The sequence below is a fragment of the Lonchura striata genome, chromosome 1, assembly GCF_050655825.1.
Source record: "Lonchura striata isolate lonStrDom1 chromosome 1, ASM5065582v1, whole genome shotgun sequence".
NCBI classification, from domain to species: Eukaryota; Metazoa; Chordata; class Aves; order Passeriformes; family Estrildidae; genus Lonchura; species Lonchura striata.
In genome coordinates this window covers 80,151,679-80,170,688 of record NC_140703.1, presented here as the reverse complement: position 1 = coordinate 80,170,688, position 19,010 = coordinate 80,151,679, and the positions used below count along the sequence as shown (strand labels likewise).

The following is a 19,010-nucleotide window of genomic DNA, read 5'->3' as shown; positions in this document are numbered from 1 at the left end:
CCTTAAATTACACTCGGCTCTGGTTTTACACTACAGAATTGGCCAGATTCCATATAAAAATCTTGTAATAGCCTAACCTATGTACCTATGTTTAAAAATTTAACTGCCTCCTCTCATACACACAAGCAAATCACTGAGAAAGCCAGGTTTAGCCCTGAATTGAGTACTTGTGGGGTAATTTCCTAAAACAAATCAAGCATATTGCTCAACTCAGATGTGAAATCTCAACCCTAGTTCACAGCTTTTAAAAGAAGAGTTTCTATATGTATCTATACCAACATACACTAAGGTTTAAGAGCTTGCATCTACTTAAAGAAAATCTCTTTAGAGATCTGCTCCTAGCCATTAAGACTAATTGAATAATTATTAAAAATAAATAAGTATTTTGCAAATAATGCACATCTAAGGCCACAAAGGAATGTTACTAAATTGCCATCTCCAACCCTTCAGCTATGCAGGTATCATCATTAACCCCCCAGCTCCCAAGCTCCTGCCATAGGTAGGTTCTTTAAGAGCTACATCAAACCCCTAAAGGCATCTCAAACCAACAACCCAGCAAAGCCAATCTAACTCTCAAGCTGCACTCTTAATTGGCTGCCTCCACCAAACCACACATGCCCTCACTATTATACCTTACACAGACAGTTCCTAAGAACAAAGCCCAGAGAGCTCAGCTTGACCTACAGACTTCCTTGTACCTTGTTAAACTAGGAGAGGGCAGTAGAGTCATCTGGTATAACCTATTTTTGTAATGATTTGTTACTTCTATTTGATAAAGCTTTCAACTCTTGAAAGCCCAAGACTGCAAGCTATTCATTTATGAGAACTCAATTCTGGACTTCTGCATTTGGCTTAGAGTTTCCCATGTCTAGCAAATTTTTTAAAAACCTATAGTATTGGTGTATTTTGGAAAAGCATCCTGCTTTGTCTATTATTAATTGCAAAATAGCCAAACTGATCTACAACAGCTGTAACAGTTATAAAATAACTTCATATTAAAAAAAAAATCAAACTACAGAGTACTTTGTAGGATGCCCACTGCACATTGTCACTTTGAGACCTCACAGACAAACTGCCTCCCCTTGGGCACCCAACCCTAGGAAACCTCCTGAGATGGTTTAAGGACAGAGCATGCAAGAGCAAAACAGAGAATTAAGTTATTATTAAGATATTATTTATATGTGTGTTTTTAAAGGTTTACATGCCCTCATAGAGGAAGGAAATCTCCCCGCCATGCTGGTTAGCTTGTAAATAACTCATTGATACTGAGCTTTACAGGCAGAAAAAGGTCTCAGTGTTGAAACAGACACAGAGTTCCAGATTTCAGGCAGGAAAAGCATCATGTATCAATATTTGTTGTAAGAAGTCTAGTATTGGAAGGAATGTGTATTTTAGCATTAGTAGAAAACGCAGTACGCAATACCCAATACTAACAGTCAGACTAGCACATTTCTTTTCACTAGACAAATTCTACCTCTCCTAAGATTTTTGCCCTTACACTTTCAGACTTGGCTATAGGATACCATAAGAATAATCCCTTTCTCTTTGTGGTGTACCTAGTCTTAGCTGTCAGTATTCCTGAGCAGTTATAAAACTAACTAAAATTATGATTTCTTTTTTCATGTTTTGATTACACAGCAACTCTTCCCAAACCTTTATTTCAACTCATTTGACAACACAATTTCCTGTGTGTGGAACTCTACTGATGAAGTAGGTATAAAGCACATAGGAAGAGACACCTTCATATGACTGCAAGACTTTTAATCTACCACTTTATAATACAATATTGTATAAATCTTATGAACAGGAGGGAAATGTAACACTTCTACATTTCTCTAAGGAAGCACTTTCTCTTCCTTTGTATGCTCAGAGTGCTAACCAGCCAAGCTCTTGTAACTGTAAGCAAATTCTCCTGAAGCCATCTGCAAACACAGCTGTGGTACAAGGTTCTGTAATGCACACTGCACTACACAGTCCCTTCTCTCTGACCAGACTGACAAACACCCACAATTCTAAGAACAGGAAATCTTTCACATTTGCCAACATAGCATACAAACTACAAACAAAGAAACACACATCCACCTAAGGCTATTTTTTTAAGCTCAATCATTTCTATATCAAGGTAGCTTCTCCTCTGTGCCAGTCCCCAAAGCTTGTATAGTGAAACAGGCATGGGAATACAACCAGCTGAGAGGCCACTCACAAGGAGTGGGAAAAATGTATTCTCAGCCAGATTTCAGTCCGGTTTATCCAAGATATCCATGCAGTAGTGCTGGCACAAGTTGGAGGGAGACTAGAGCAGCCTGTGATCAAGACCTAGCAGATGCAGAAAGTTGGAACAGCTTCTAAGGGTAGCAGCCTTAAGAAATCCAGTAAGGCTGGCACCTATGAAATAGATCACAGTACTGTAACAATCTAGGCAAGTTGGGAACAGACAAAATAAATTAAAACACAAAGAGTGTTTCAAAACAAGAGTGACATCTTTTACCCAACACAGACTGTAATGGACTTTCAATTTTTTTCATTTCAAAACTTTGTTGTACTTTTTGCCCACAGTACACAGCACAGCATACCTTCCCTAAAAATTCCAAAAAGCTACTCCTGGAACCCAGAAATCTCTACCTGAATTACACTTTAAGACTGTTTGCCAATTTGTGGAGATGAATGTAAACTACAGATTTTAGTATTGGCAATCATTTGAACTTCCTTCCCTAGTGGCAAATTATATCCAACATTGCTATTCTATCAGTAAAAATATTTCCCTGGAATAACAGCATGCTAAAAACAACATCAGAGAAGAAGCAAGGAGCCCCCACCATACAGATAACTTCCATGACTTAAAAATGTTGGGTGCAAAGATGACAGAGAAACTTTCCATACATTTAATCAATTATTAGAAAACTTACCTACACTAATAAAATCTATATCAGCAGTTTAATCTTGAAGTCATGATGTATAGTATTTATCACTTCATTTTACATTAATCAGTCCAGCAGCTCTCTCAAAAGAGTTTCATGACTGAAATATCAAAAGCCATGTCTCAACCCTCATTCTCTGATTACAGCCTTCTTTCAACATAAGGTTTTCTCACAGCTTCAGAAGCGCAAAACACTCAAAATGAAATTCTGGTTATATTCTAAGCAGAACCCATTCTGTATAAAACCTAAACAGAAGGGATAGGCACTACATTAGAAACAGAGTGAAGAGCTAAATCCCCAGATCAGTGTTTCTGCACATTTCTCAGGTCCTTTATTGATTCCCACATGAAAGCAGCACAAGAAGTTAAGGACATCTCAGTAGCCACTAGCCCTTGCAAAAATTGTTGGCATTCCAAGCACAGTCAAGTTTGAAGATGTCCATTTATTATTTGTCTATGTTAGCAAAACATAAAAGAATGTATGAAAGCAATTTCCATGCAAATTCATCTTATTACAAGTTTCCCAATATATTGTTGTCTTGATGGTGACCTTCAGGGCTAGAAATCACTTCAGTAATATAACTCATAAGTGCTATTAAGTAGCTATAAAAGCATTTTGTTTTACAGAGGCGCCACAAATGCAACATTTGCAGTACTGCATGCACTGGTGCTGTCAGACAAGACCCTTGAGATGCCAGAGAGAAGTAAACAAAGCAGGCATTTTACAGTCTCCAAAAGACTGACATCAGGCTTAGAACTACTTAGTAGGAAGAGGAGAAGCCTTCCCCATCTATATACACACCCTCATGGCTACCAAAAAACAAAGATATCAAATAGGATGGGCTCCCTGTTAATGTGAAGTCATTTCCAGTTAAACAACTTCAATTTTCAAAAAGATTCTCTTACATACAACTTCACAGGAAAACAAGTTTACTACATATATTTCCTAAAGAAAGATACTTAGGTAAAACACATGCCCTTTTCCTCTTTAATCCGTTTTCAAAATTCCCTGCCCACAGAAACCACCTCTTTTACATGATTCCTAGGAACAGGGGAGGAGTTCCTTACCCTATTGCTATGAGGCAACATTTCTAGAAAGAAGCCCATCCCACAGCCTCAGGGGTGCACTGGGTAAAACATTTCCTACAATTCATTGCACTCTTCCCCACTGGAATGCTACACAAATTTTTCCTTTTCAGGAAAAAAATTAAAAAGCATAAATTCTTTCTACAGTAAACAATTAGAAGTTGCACTACCTTTCCCATAAAGAAACTAACTTCAGTGTCATTCAACTGTTACACAACACAATGTGGAAATGCTGTTTGTTCTTATATAAAACAGTATCTTTCTCTTAATACAATCTGTAGAAGCAACACAGATGAAAACACAGCAGGTGCCTCAGGGAAGTTAATACACAGCCTATGGAATAAGGTTTTCTAGATAATTTCAGGCCTTCATCAAAAATATTGCTATGGTTCTGCAATGAGTGTATTGCCTTTCCAGAAAAAGCAAGAAAATACAAAATCACAGTGAAGCTTTAAGGAACACCTGAAAGCACTATAAGTATCTGGGGTAAAGGGGGAGGTGGGGGGAATGGGAGGGGAAGAGAACGCCTTTCTCTGCTAGCTAATATTTTACAACTAAAACCAGCAAAAAAATTAACCTCTAGCCCAGAGTTTTCATAAGCTTATGTTTAGCAGAGGGAAAGGGCAGAAGGAAGCTGAACTCACAGAACCTCAGAATCAATCAGGTCAAAAAAGACTTCTGAGATCATCGAGCCAAACCTATGGCCAAACACCATCACGTCAACTCCACCACGGCACTCCTTCAATGAACACCGCCGGGGACGCTGACTCCACCATCCTAAAGTATCATCACCCGGCTCATCAGCAGAAAAGTAATTAAAAACAAAAAAAATCACAGTCTCCTGGTAACACGCCGAGGGGACACGGGAAGGAAGGGCCTCTCGGATGCCGGGAGCCCCAGGCACAGAAGCGAGGAGCCAGGTTTCGCAGCCGCTGCTCCCGGCCGGCACTCGCCGACCGCCCCCGGCCGCGCGGCCGGGGCCGCGGCCCGGCACACGCAGCGCTCCCCGGAGCCGCTCACCCCGGAGCCGCTCACACGGGGAAGCTCCTCGGGGGAGACACCATCCACCCCCCGCCCTTCCGCACACAGAACAGCCCCCTCCATCCCCGGGGAGCCTCCCCCACCCGCAGCCCGGTGCCCCCAGGCCGCCGTCACTCGCGTGCCGGCCCCAAGGCGCCGCTCACCCCCGGCAGCCGCGCCCGCCGGCCGCCGCAGCGCAGGAGCGGAGCCGCCGCCATGTCCGCGGCCGCCGCTGCCCGGCCGCCCTTTCACCCGCGCCGCCGGGGCCGGGCCGCGCGCAGCCAATCCCGGCGCGCGCCCGCCCGCCGGGGGCGGGGAGGCGCGCGAGGGGCCCGCCGCGCGCCGCACGTGCCCCTCGGGGTCGCGCTTGCGCGTGCCGCCCCGGGCGCGGCTGCGGCGGCGTCGCGCGCGCGCCCGGCGCGTGGGGCTGACGGCGGCGGGAGCGCGCGCTGTGAGCGCGCAGGGAGCCGCCCAGCAGCCCCGGCTGGACGGGACCCGCAGGGTCACCCGGGGCAGCTGCTGGCCCCGCACAGGACAGCCCCCGAGGCACGCACACCGCGTGCCCGAGAGCATTGTCCGAACGCTCCTTGAACCCTGCCGGCCTGGCGCCGTGACCTCGGCCCTGGGCAGCCTGTTCCAGCCCAGCCACCCTCTGGGTGCAGAACCTTTTCCTAATATCCAGCCCAAACGTCCCCTGACACCGCTTCGTGCCGTTATCCTGAGCATACGGGGCTGCCTGCTCCTGTGCACCTGCCCTAAGAAGCACAAGCACGGTCGGCACGAGAGATGCTGATCATCCTCTGCTTCACTTTACCTGCAGGAAATACTTGCTGCTTGGCTTCCTAGCAATGAGAAACTCCGAGTCAGCTCCTTCTGAAATGAGCTGGCAGCTGGGTCCGGGTCCTCTGCTGCAGGTGTGCTGGATCTCAGCTGGTGGACATGACAGAGCAGTGCCGAGCCCAAGTAAATTGTCATCCCAAGAAATGCTGTAAAGGTTTTACCATGGTGAGAATGCCTGTTATCGTCTCAGACATCTGTTAAAATGCAACAGAGGCATAAACTGCCCACAGCACTGAAGCATAGAAAAGACACAATCCAAGATATCCAAATGAGTGTTCACAAAGAATAGGAATAAGAGAGTTTTTTCCTTCAAATAGCATTATTTCTATGATTTTTTCCCTACAATGATGATGTGAGAGATGAGGGTAGACCCGAGCCTCCTTTTCATCCTTATGACAGTAGCAGATCAAGACTATATTTTCTAAGAGAAAATTATTCTCCGTTAAGAAAAGGGAGTAAGTCATAGTTTGCAGTTAACCCAAGACATGCTTTACAAACACCTCCCAACAGGGTCAGAAGACAACAACAAAAAAAAAATACATCCATAAGGGAAATGTATATGAGCAATACACACATTTAGATTAGGAATAACCTCCTCAGACTTTAGAACAGTCTAGGTCCTTGGGCAGGTAAGAAGGTGGTTCCCATACAGCCAGATGATTATGTAAGTGCAAGTTGTACCAGGTTATGTCACTGCCTCAATTCACACATCATTACATAACAACCCTTACATTTTCTACTTTTATAGCTCTCAGTAAATTCTCTCAGGCTATACATACTATATGTACAATCACATTCTGCATATTCCCATGCTGCAGGGAGATACCAGAGGAGGGCAGAACCTCCTGGGCAACTGGGTTCACCCGAACATAGACATTTTTGTAGAACACTAGCTGCATGGTCCCCTCAGCAAAGCACAAGCCCCTCACATTTATGCATAATATTGAAATTTTTGGCCTAGTTTTATTGTTTGGCATCACTTTTTAAACCTTTTGTGTTAATATTTACATTCAAACTGAACAATGTCAAGAGGATGAAGCTAGTATCTTCTCAGTGGTGCTGGTCAATAAGATGAGAAGCTAAAACACAGAAAGTTCCACCTGAACACGAGGAAGATCTTCTTTACTGTGAGGGTGACTGAACTTTGGAAGAAAATCCCCAGAGTTGTTGCAGAGTCTCCTTCCCTGGAGTTACTCAAAAGCCATCTGGAATCAATCCTGAGTAACATCCTGTAAGGGTCCCTGCCTTAGCAAGGAGTTTGGACTAGAAGACATCCAATGGTCCCTTCTAACCTTAACCATTCTGTGAATTCTGCTACATACCAAAGATTCGTGAAATAACTTCTCTCCCTTTCCTCCCAAGCAAGTAGCAAAAATGAAATCAGCAATGGTTCCCCTCTGTTGCACACTTATGCGTTTGCTCTGCTGCTTTTAACAATGCCTAAAACCACACAGGTAGGAACAATGCAAGAAAACTCTTTTTAATGTGTCTACAGCAGGTCGCCGTATTTTCAGCTGATAGTCACAAGCAGGCCCTGCGGATTTTTTTTTCAGTAGACGTGGAGAGCCTTGAAAGTAAAAGAGACCAAGAGCAGAAGGGAGGTGGACCGAGCACATTCACCAGAGGCACTGGGTTAGGATATCAGATGCACAGAGACTCACACCACAGCATGGTGTTACTGCCTCAGAACAATATCCTGAGGCACCTGACGTCAGTTCCTCCTGCACGCATAAAGCAAACAGTCGCATGGCATCACCAGGGTGTTTTCTTTTCCTCTACAGAGGAGATTCTGTTTGCCAGCCCCAGCTGAGGGATCGGCAGCCACCTACAGAGGCGCATCAAAGGAGGCCCCCCACAGCTGCAAAGGGAAACTGTCTGGGATTACACACAGACATTGCCAGCTGGGTGCATAAAGACTTGATGAGAAATGGCCTAATGCAAGACTGTTTCCAAGTGAAGCTAAGGCTCCTCACAAGTCGAAGGGACTGGGGCAAAAAAGAAAAAAATTCTAATCTCTCTGCACATTAAGTTTTCTGCTTTTAGTATGATTTGATCTGACTGACATATTTCTACTAGCAGTCTTTTTGCTTATTCCGTTTTGTAATGGGTAATGCACATGAAATATAAAATTTTGTTTCTGTAGGAAAGGAAGATACGTAGTGGATCAAGATCATACACAATTACTATTGAACATTCAAAAAAAAGAGAATTTAACATACATCATCACTGCTAAAGAAATTGTAGAAATTAAATTGCAAAACTAAAATATCTAGAATAATTAAAGGATATATGAGTTTGGATAAAAACAAAGATTGTTGTTCTGCATGCCTGTAAGTACATTTGTAATGCCATAACTCAATATACGCTCCTGTCTCAGTTAGTGAAGCTGTTGACATGCAGAAAGTTAAGCAGGTTTATAAGATACTGGAACACTGTGCAATTTATTCTCTCATAATTTTGATGGGGTCCTAGAGAACTGCAGCATTGAGTACTAAGAATTTCTTTGATCCTTTCATTAGAGCAGAGAGTTACCTTCATCTTCTAACATAACCCCAAATTCAGACAGAAATCATAGGTTGTTGTATCATCACCTAAATCTTAAGCTGCAGCCCAGAGAGAAAACTGGAGCAATTGCAATCCTTCATCTAATAGGGAATATATTGTATCAGGTTTACTGAACATGAAATGCCTTATGCACAAAAGCCTGTGCCTGAAGAACTCAAAGCTAGAAAAACTCTTTGAAGTATCTGTTATATATTCTGTAAACAGCCTTTCCTTCTATCAGCATTCTGCTCAACACTCTGCAAGAGACAGAAATTCAGCCTTAGAATCAGAGTGGTCAATATCTCCCTACATCTCTCTGCTGTGTACCTACAGAAAAACCTTGACTAGGAGGAAAGATCCCTCATGCCAGATTCACCTAAGAGAGTCAAGAGCTGGAAGGGTTTTCAGGCACCCCAGAGAAACCCCAAAGCCCAGCCACAGACAGGGGAGGTCAGGAGAGGGTGCAAGCTAAGAGCTCCCTACCCATCTGGGGCACCCTAATTTCAACCCCATGCCCAGCTGCTCAGGCTTTGGAGTATGGTGTGGCTCTCTGGCTCTGGAGGTGGCAGGAACACTCTTCCCCTTCCAAGGCCCCTCAAGGTTGACCCTACCACATAAACACACACTTCAGAGCTGACTTGATCCTCAAATTACCCTCCTGGCCTCAGGGGTAGCTTGAAGCTTTGCATACCATGTGGTCTGTCTTTCTCCAGGAACACAAACCACCTAGGCATCATCATTCAACTTCCCCAGCCTTCAGGTCTCCTCAGTAACATCCTGAACTTCCCTGGCCTCAGAAGCTTCTCAGAGGCATTCAAGCACCACTAGTCCATTCTTAGAAGGGCTTGACCTCATCCTCTACCTGGCTTCAGGCGTAGTGTCTCCAAGCCAGGCAGAGGATGGTGAATCCCCACACCAGGTTTCCCTTGTTCTGTGATCCCCTTGGCCCCCAGAGACAACCTTATCCTCTGCAACCACATAATTTAAGAGGAGAGTTCAGTTTAGGAGGGAAATTTGGGTTGTCCAATGCTTGCTCAACCCCACTGACAGCTTCAGCAACTCATTTCCTACTGCTGGTCACAGACCCCACACCCATTCCACCCACACCAGCGATTCAGTCCCTACAATTCTGTGGGGGCATCACAGACTGGCCCCAGCCACCCCAGAGAAGCCTCAAAGCCTAGGCAGGGGTGACTCAGGGAGCCCTCCTCTGCAGGGCACAGTCTTGTAGGATCTGAACAGGGTGGGCAGACCTGGGAGCTGGTATTGTGGTCCATGAACAGTCCCAGACTGCTGAAGGCAAGGTGATGACTTGGGTGGAGGTCTATCCTGGAATTCCTCTCAGGTGGAGCAGCAAGAGGCAGGGCTGAACACAAAGCAGTGACAGTAAAGTTCAGCCAGGAGACAGGAACAGAGACTGGAGACAAATACACCTCCAACAATATAGCTTGAAGCAAGGCTGAAGGCTCAGACCTGAGCTGGAATGGATGTCCCAGGATGTAGGTGAACACCCCAGGTGAGGCTGATCAGGGACTTTAAAGGTCATTCATGCATTCAGTGCCCCAACATCCTGTCAAAGTTTCTCACTGCAACACAGGGCTGGATGGGGAGAAATGCAGAAAGGAGCTCACACATTAGCAGAGCGAGTCCTTTTGTCTTGGGGACCATGTCTGGCTTCCTCCACTCTAATGATTTGGATCAAACACAACTTTTAACCTTCTCACATCCTCAGGATTTTAGAAGCATGATGTAAAAACTAGGAGTTAAGCTCTGCCAGCTTCATGCCTAGCTGTAGTCTGCACAGATCCTGCAGCAGGGAGGGCAGGCAAAGACTGGGAAGCAAAGCACCTATCAGATAATTCCAAGCAGATTGTGAGATGCACCCTTAAATGCCACATTTCAGGAAGGCATCACACTTGGATGTGATGAAGTGATACGACTTAATGAAATTTCTTACAAGATTAGCACAGGAATTTCAACTGCTTTGACACCGAGAAGTGATGTCTCTGTGGGAATTGTGTTTTTTCTTTGATTTAGTGGACTGAAGGGCTCTGCAAGACTGCATCAAAGTAGCAGAGATCCAGAGAGTTCTTTAAGGAGGAAAAGGATGAAAATCTGAAATTCACAGAAAGAAGCCAAAAAGAACCAAAAAGTGTATTCCAGTATAGCCTGGAAGTAAATGCCATCTTAATGAAATACTGAAAGAGATCGTAGTCTGGGGAGAACTCAGACCGTGCCAATGTAAAGGTCTTATTTCCTCCTCAGGAGCCTTGAGACAAGGGTGTTAAAAAACCAGGATAACAATGATGGCTCTACAAGTTCTGAGCAAATATGAGCTCATAGTTATTCGCCCCATTGTATAGAAATTAGCTTTTGCTTGGAACCTTGCTGACCAACTGCTGGAACTATAACACTTGTAGGACCAAGGAAAAGTTAACACAATCATATGATTGCTAGGATTGCTCTTTAGCACCTGCATGATGCCTCTAGAAGTTCTGCATGATGGGCAGGTCATCTGTCTGGGAACCAGAGAAGTGACTTTTAAAACCAGAGAGGTCCAGAGCACTTGTTGTGTGTGAAATGCATTAAAGAACTCTAGTTCATGGACAAAAGTTTTGCTGAGTTGCTTGTCTGTGGTTCTGTGTGCTTCTCTGTTCATGTTGAGTGACAATGGACTTGCCTAGTAGTCTGACATTTACTGCCTGCTTGTAATGTGAATACAGTTTTAAACAGCTTTAGATCCTTTCTAAGGCATTAGGAGTAACCCCAAAGATTAAAAACAAATTTGTAATTCATTTGGTTGAAAAAAAAAAAACGCATGTTGTCAGTACTAACAAAGATTAGTGCAATGGCTGTCGGGGCTGTCAAGCCCTAACAGAGTCCTGGTGAATTCCTGCTGTAGTATTTATTGCCTGAAGGTTCACTGCTCAGTAAACAGAATGGTACATTTAAATTTAAGATTGCTTTTAGAATTTGCTACTTCTGGGCATGGACAGGCTAAAGGAGATGATGGAATTCCTTAAAATGAGGCAATAAATTCAACAGGGCTACATCATTTATTTGGATTCCAGCTATGGCATGAAAGCTTGAAGCAAGAAAGGCAGGTTGGTTTGATCAAAAGGAAAAGAAGCTTTCTTCTTGGGTACATAGTGCAGCCATATCCCTGACTACAGAGATGGAAATTAAACACTGAGGGAGGAAAGGGGAGCAGGCATGCGAGAAAGTATTTGCTCAGCTCTGTTCCTGATAGTGGCAGCCAGAACTGGCAGTTGAAACCATCTCCAGTGGGTTACAACTTGTCTTGCTATTGCAGCGAAGACATATGTTCTTACCCATCTCTTCCTATTTCTGATGGATACACTGGAAATTTCAGACTTGTAAAAAAGGAGTTCAAGAAGGTTGAATCTCAAGGTCAAGCAGCAGATTCACTTAGTCACAGCTCTCTGACACAAAGGGGTCTCTATTGTGTGGGATTTTCCCATCCCATTTTCCTGAGAACGAGTACTATCTTCTGTATATGGCACAACATATGACACATGGGTGATAATCCTAATATCAAGCATGAGGATAATCCTGGCAGGTCCTTACTTTGCCTGTGAAGTCTATTTAAACCCCCTAAGTCTTTACAACTTTTCTCGTATGAATTTCCTAATGCCCATAGTTTCATATTCTTTCTTGGATCCAGTGATGACAAGGGAGGACAATGCATTCACCATAAGGTGCTAGGAAGTGCTGGATTTTGGTAGTTCAAAGGGTAGTGGAGTTAACAAAGACCAGATTTTGAGGTATTAATTTCAGGAACTTCTGAGCACAAATAAGTTATTAAACACTGAGGGAGGAGTGCTACAACCACTACTTGCTCTCTCTCTCTCTGCCTTTTCTAAGAAAAAGAGGGTACTTCTCCATTCAATCCATGGTCCATATTGGTGACTGGATAAGGCTGTGATGTGGCCCTAATTGTCCCGGTCAGCCTCACTGCACCCATATCATCCGCTCAGTTACCTCTTTCTAGCTCAGGTCTGGCTCATTAGGCCTGCTCTGAGCTGCCTGTTCCTGAATTATTGTTCAGATTTTCTGGGTTGACCTTGAACCCAGCTCATGACCTTGTCTCTGCCTGATGATGTCAGTGGGACCTATTGCTGTCACAGCCCCACTGGGCTGCTGTGGGACTGCCTCACCTGGGCTGGGTCCGCCCTCAGCTCCTCGCTGACATGATCCCTGAAAACTCACCCCATTTTTCAACCTCCTCCCCTGAAGCCTCATGAATCCACACCCTCTCCCCATGTTCAGGAGCACCATTTCAGCTTGCTGGACTGTTGATGAGACCTGCTGCCTTTAAAACTGTTGCTCTGCTCACTCAACACTGCCGTGCCTGTGCTCTGATCATCCTCAGTTCACTTTCCGTCATGAAGCAGCCTTGAGATTGCTCCTCTCTGACAGTCTGTAGGGATTGTAGGAGAAAGGGAAGTCTGCAAGGGATGGCTGGGAAAGAGAGGGATATGGGAAAACTCTGGGGAAGGTAGCATTCCCCAGCTGCCACCTCTAATTCTCATCTTTCTGACAGCTGATCTCAGCTGTGTCAGAGAAGATCACAACGAGTGTGCTGTTTCTTCAGCACTTCAGGAGAAGCAGAGATAGTCCCCACTCTTTGGAGCTAGGTACATTCTCTTCCCATTCATCTCATCCCTGCTGAGAGCTACCTACTTTGAAAATTTGAAAATGTCTCTGTGTGGTGGATCAGCCTCCTTTAGGTCTGAAGGAAAATCATTTTATTCCCTGGGGAAATGTCCAGATTCTGGTAACTACTGCCTCATGAGCAGACAAGTACCTCTATCCTCCTACCCCACCTCTGGAATGGCCTTATTTCTCCTCTTTTTTGGTGTGGTTTTTTGGTTGGTTTTTTTTTTTTTTTTTTTTTATAAAAGTATCTTAACAAGCCCACGTGAAGTCAGATGCCATTTCCACAGCTATACATTGTAAAGTGAGCACCAGTGAGACTTTATCTCATCCAGGTCCAGCAGTGGGGAAGATACCCTTGTCATCCCTGGAGGAACTGAGGAGGAGAAGGTGATGAAGGCAAAGCCTCACTAAAGTGATCCACCAGGTCAGAGTGAGATTAACATTTAGAAGAATGTGTACAAACAGCAGGGATATCCATAGTTACACAGCTGAAGGACAAGCAATATAAAAAAAGATGGAGCTTGTCCTGTCATCCTTCAGGACACATAATATCTACAAAAGCCAGAGGAAAAGAGCAGCAGAACAGCCTCTATTCAGCAGGGAGCACATGCAGCTGTTTAAAAGACCTTCTGAGAGTGGCCAGGTTATTCATATGTGCAGAGTTAAGTGTGTACTTAGGCTCTCTCCTGAATAGGAGCCCAAAGCCAGTCAGGATTTGACCCAGATCACATAACGATTTAGTGAGGCTGTAGGAAATAATCTCTGGATGCACCATCCCTTTCTCCAGCCAGTGAATCCTGGTGCCTCTCTAGGCAATCTGACTGGCATAATCCTGGGCGGGGGGAGGAGCTGGGAAAGTAGGAAAATCAAAAAGGATTTCCATTTTATCAAGATAAAGCTGTAGCCAGAGCTGATAACAGGTTACTTGAAAGAATGCCGGTCATGTACACTTAGTGATTGTTGCTTAATTTGTTTAAGCTGAAAAAGCCTATTTCTACAGTGGAATACAAATTAGGGTAATTATGTTGTGATGGACTACTGCATATATAAGATGAAAGCCTTTCTTTACAATAGCCTCTTCATCACTTGAGTAGAAGAAAATAAAATTCTGCTTAAACAACATGTTGTTTTCTGTATTTCCATTTGAACAAAAGACTTTTAAATCTTTTTTTTTTCCCCCTGGTTTTCTAGAAGTGCTTTTACTTTTGACAACCTCACAATTAAAACCCTCCAATATGCATTCCAATATATAAATATAAAAGGCTGAGGTAAACACAGTAATGTAAAATTGTTTCACAACCTCTGTAGACTATTAGTAGTTGGGCATTCAAATTACATATTTTTCATATTCTTCTTACTGTCACAGTTGCTCATAAGCTCGTGTCTGTCTTAATGTTGGAAGTGTCATAATAGCACAATACACAAAGATGTTTGTAGTTAGTTAAAATAAAGTACTGCAGGTTTTTATATATGTTCTACAGTCACATCATCCAATCATAAATTACTCAGATACAGATTGAAAACAATTCACTGCATATATCTATGTGTCCATGCTAATTATTTTTATTTCAACCTGTAAAAATCTTTATTTCTACTTCCTATGTGAACTGCAGTTACTGTTTCACAAGGAAGAGCTTCTTAAGCATCAAGTATGTATGAAATGCTCATTGCACAGGCTTAGACAGTGCACTTACATACTTGCACATTTATCCAAATGATCTTATCCAGGCCATCTTTATTCAGATGAGCAAATCTTGTAATTAGTTCTAGGGAATTGCTGTCTGACTAAGACCGACTTGAAGAAGTAAGAATTTGCAGGATTGCGCCCTTAGTGAACATGACAGGTGAGAAAATTAATTTCCTTGTGTGGGCGAAGTAGACAGTGTTAAAGTGAATACTCAGAGAATCATTATTCATTCTCTTCACACTAGAATTCAAAACCAGCATTTGAAGTTTGGGGAAGTTGTCTTAATTAGGATTATTTTAAATTGTCAATTTAAAGACTGGCAATTTAATTACCAGGAAAACAGATCAAAGTAAATGCCTGAAATGTACATTTTTAAATTACTTATCAAGGAAGATGGAATCCAATAAAATAAAGGGGGAAAGAAAGTAAATATGCAGATTTCCCAAATACTCCCCTCCCAGGGATTTAAGAAGACTCCCTCCTTGGCTTCATGTGCTTGACTGAAAAACCAGTAATCCTTTTATGAAGTAGATGTGTCAGACCTGGTATATGCACATGTACAGAGAAAGACAGAGGACTGAGTGTGTCTCTAAATGAAAATGTTATTTTCCAGGTTACTTTTGCAAAAGTCAGGCTGCTATTATGCATTACATTGCTGTATTTACAAGTAAGGTAAGATGTCTGCATCTCAGCTTTTACAGCTATGATTGACTGTGATACAAGGAGGCAGCTAGAAATGGCAGATGTAGTTGGACTTGCAGCAGCACAGAGCCTCTCACTCATAGGAGTCTTGGCAAGGGGACAGAGAGAGACTAGTCCTGCCCACCTTAGGAAGATGCAAACATGAAGAGAGGAATAGCTCTCATACCTCTGTGTATGGGTGCAGGGGAGCTGAATTCTCTAAGTACTTTCTATGGGGACCTACCACTTACTGTGTTTGTTCTCATTGGTTCATGATATCAAGTAAGCTGAGTTAAAACATGTTCCTAGAGTTGCTAAAGTCATGCAATGCAGGAAGTATGAGAAGTTACTTACTAGATATCTATTCTTTTTGTAAGATTTCTTTAGTCTATTACAACTCTGATTGCTTTTGACATGTTCAATAAATAGGAGGCCAAACCAAAAGGCATAATATGATTAAAAGGTAATCAAAACAAATCAAATCAAATAGTGACTCTTAAATTCTTAGAGAAAGTCCACTGGATTTTTGTGACTATGCAAAAGTGACTCCTCAGGCAAAGGAAATTTATTGCCTTTTTTTTCCCTTTCCTAAATGAAGAGGTCAGGATATGCTATGCAAGAAAATATTTTTATTATTTTATTTGGTGAATATTTGAATTGAGCTTATCTTGTCTCCCTCTGACATCACTTGCAGTATTTTTTCAATAGTCTGACATAAAAAGCAGGGTTTTTTCCATTTCGGTTCTCCAAAGGGATGCTTGCAGTCCAATTCATCAGGATGCACCAATACTTCCATAATATACAGGTATAGCACCTAGAGCATATTTTAACAAACAATATTCAAATATTTTATAATGACTATGCCCTTAGATTCAGCTCTGGCAAAAGAGAGAGCACAGGGGTTTATTTCTGTGATCCAGAACAGGTCAGCTCACAGTATTGACCTAGCAGAGCTTTGGGTGATTATTATCATAACACAATATTATATTTTTATAAGGTTGTTCTGCCCTCTGAGCCTTCCACTGACATCTCGTGGGAGTTGTCCCTGTGTATCTGACAGCTGAATTGGTTCTTGGTGAATTTTTAGCACATGGAGCTGTGCACACAACTTTGGTTAACAATAACATGTTGCTATGGGAGCTCTGTGCATGCTTACTGTGTCGAAAATTGCTCTGGAAGGCAAATGTAAGTATGTCTGGTATTAGTCTAATTATTAAGTAGAATTAGAATCTTGTGCTCTGTGAATATCAACCAGAGAAGGGCTTAGCATGAATAAAGATGCTTGCCAGCAGTGGCTGAGGTGCTTCTTCTGCTTTCCTTTAAACAGAAATCACATCCATAGCCGGGAGACTAATTATTTTGGAACCTAAGGGAAATGCAGCCTATATAAGAGAGAAAGTGATCTGCAGTTAAGGATCAGTGAGCCAGCTAATGGCTGGTTAGTCAGGAGGGTACAACTCCAGAATGTTAATAAAATGTGTCTGAAGTCCAACACCTCAGGGAAGAGGCTGAATGCTGCAGAAGATATATGTAGACAGAGGCTCTGTTGTTTTCTACTGCTGAACTACTCCTTTAAATCAGGTTTTAAAACTGTTTTGAGACTTGCTTATGAATATCAAAATATCAGCAGGATAATAAAGCAAAACTCACTGTGGCCAAAGCAAAAAATGTTGCTAAAATAAAAATATTATCCTTTTATGAAGTACATAAAACATATTTGGTGCTTACTGAGCAGGTGTGCACAGCAGTACTCTTGTACAGTAGAAGATTAGCTACTTTTTGTCATGCACTCTCTAATAGAGATCATGACTTATTAACCAAAAGAGCATGTAACATTTAAAAATATAATATAAATGCTAGCTGTTTTATCCTTACAAGAAACAGCTCAGGCCAGTACCATGGCATTATTTTGCGAAGAGAGGATATAAAGTACAAATCAGCTAGAGGTTTTGACAAGAAAGCCTGTAGGAAATACCAAATTGTTACTTGTTGTGTATTACATAAAGTAGTTATTGTATTATTTTGCTTGATATAGTGCATGCAGCTGTGTAATAAATGCTGCAAAGCAGTATTTCAATAAACACAAGAGAACATCTCCTTTCTTAAAATATCTCCTCTTAGAGGACCAAACACTGTGATCCTGTGAGTCCTGAGCCCAGACATGCTTGGGGCTGAGGACTGCAGGATGGATCCCACACACCTTGAAGACCTGAGCAGCAGAGAAACTGCAGAGGCAGGTGAGAGCACAGCTCCTTGGTTTGCACCTGGAAGTGGACACAGCTCTGTGTCATGATGGCCCAGCCACCACACCCTCCACCACTCCATCCCTTTGTGCTGCAGCATGGCTCAAATCCATCTCTCCGTTACCCTCTGAGAGATTTCTGTCCAGCACAGAGCCCTTTTACAGTTGTAGGAAGAGACAGGTGTGTGTTCTACAACTCTTCTATGTCTCAAACCACAGCACCAGTTGCTTTGCTTAGATTAATTTACTATTTGGTGATTTACTGATTATTAGCATCAGTTTTCTGAACAACAGAGGCAGGCATTTTTTATCTGAGAAAGGTGCTAGTGAGACTGATACTGTAATAGTGATATTGTCCCCAAGGCATCCCACAGCGTCACCCTTCTAGAAGTTGATCTCAAGGGAAATGAAACTTTTTACATTAGACTTGGAAGGTTACTTCAGTCATGCTTAATGTTATGGTGTCAACAGCAGCCTTCTGCAAATAATGTCATCACACAAGTAGTGTCTTGTAGTCTAACCTCTCCTTCCACAGGAGTTTATAATGTATAACTAGACTGTCTGATTACTCCACCTGCCTCTCTACTTCTGCTGGTAGTTTTTGTAGTCATGATAGTTCCATTTTCAAAAAAATTATTTGGAAGGCAAAAAAAAATGTTATACCAATTACACTGAAACAAGAACTCAACGATTATCAGTAGAGTAATTCAATTTACAACAGCCTAATTAAATTTGCTCTTGAGTTGCTTAAAGCATCCCCAGGAAAAATGTATCAGCAGGCATCTTTGTAGTTTTCAGCTTCTGAAAGCATATTTTTAGTATATTAGTCCTTTTACTGGCACATATAATATTTAGGTGAAATATTTTTTAGGATTTAGGGACATTTTAGAATAAATGACTGTATATATATAACAAGGAGTTAAAACTCACAAATAGTCCAGAGCCAATGAGGGACTTCTGCTCCATAACAAACATTAAGTGTCCTGTTTGGAAGGTGGAACAGTAGAAACTTTTAATCTAGGAAGGAAGGGAAGTAATCAGGCCATGGTCTTCATGGACATATGGTGCAACACTGAATCAGATGATGAATGTGTGCCTACAAGGAGCAGGACATTACCAGCCTCTAGTTAGGGCTCCTTGCTAATGACTGTGCCAGTAAAGGTATCTTTCTTACCTGTTGGATGTGTATTACTTGGATTGTTGGCATTTTATAATACCATCCATTTTATCACATTCCATAGGGATTTGAATTAAAAATGTCCAGAGTATCATACAGCCAGTAATAGACACAGATATACAGATATACAAAGTAT

General features: G+C 42.5%; 1 protein-coding gene across 4 annotated transcripts in view; it reads right to left on the bottom strand.

Moving 5' to 3' along the window:
* The window catches only part of PCCA (propionyl-CoA carboxylase subunit alpha), a 271,230-nt gene extending 265,948 nt beyond the window's left edge, over positions 1–5,282 (bottom strand). For all 4 annotated transcript variants that reach the window (XR_014949358.1, XR_014949359.1, XM_077781501.2 and 1 more), the window contains exon 1: positions 5,188–5,282. Coding sequence is in view for 1 of the 4 variants with exons in the window: in XM_021530256.3 (XP_021385931.1) it covers positions 5,188–5,241 (54 nt within the window). In the remaining 3 variants the exon portion in view is untranslated. The remainder of the gene's footprint in view (positions 1–5,187) is intronic.
* Between the last annotated feature and the right edge of the window lie 13,728 nt (positions 5,283–19,010).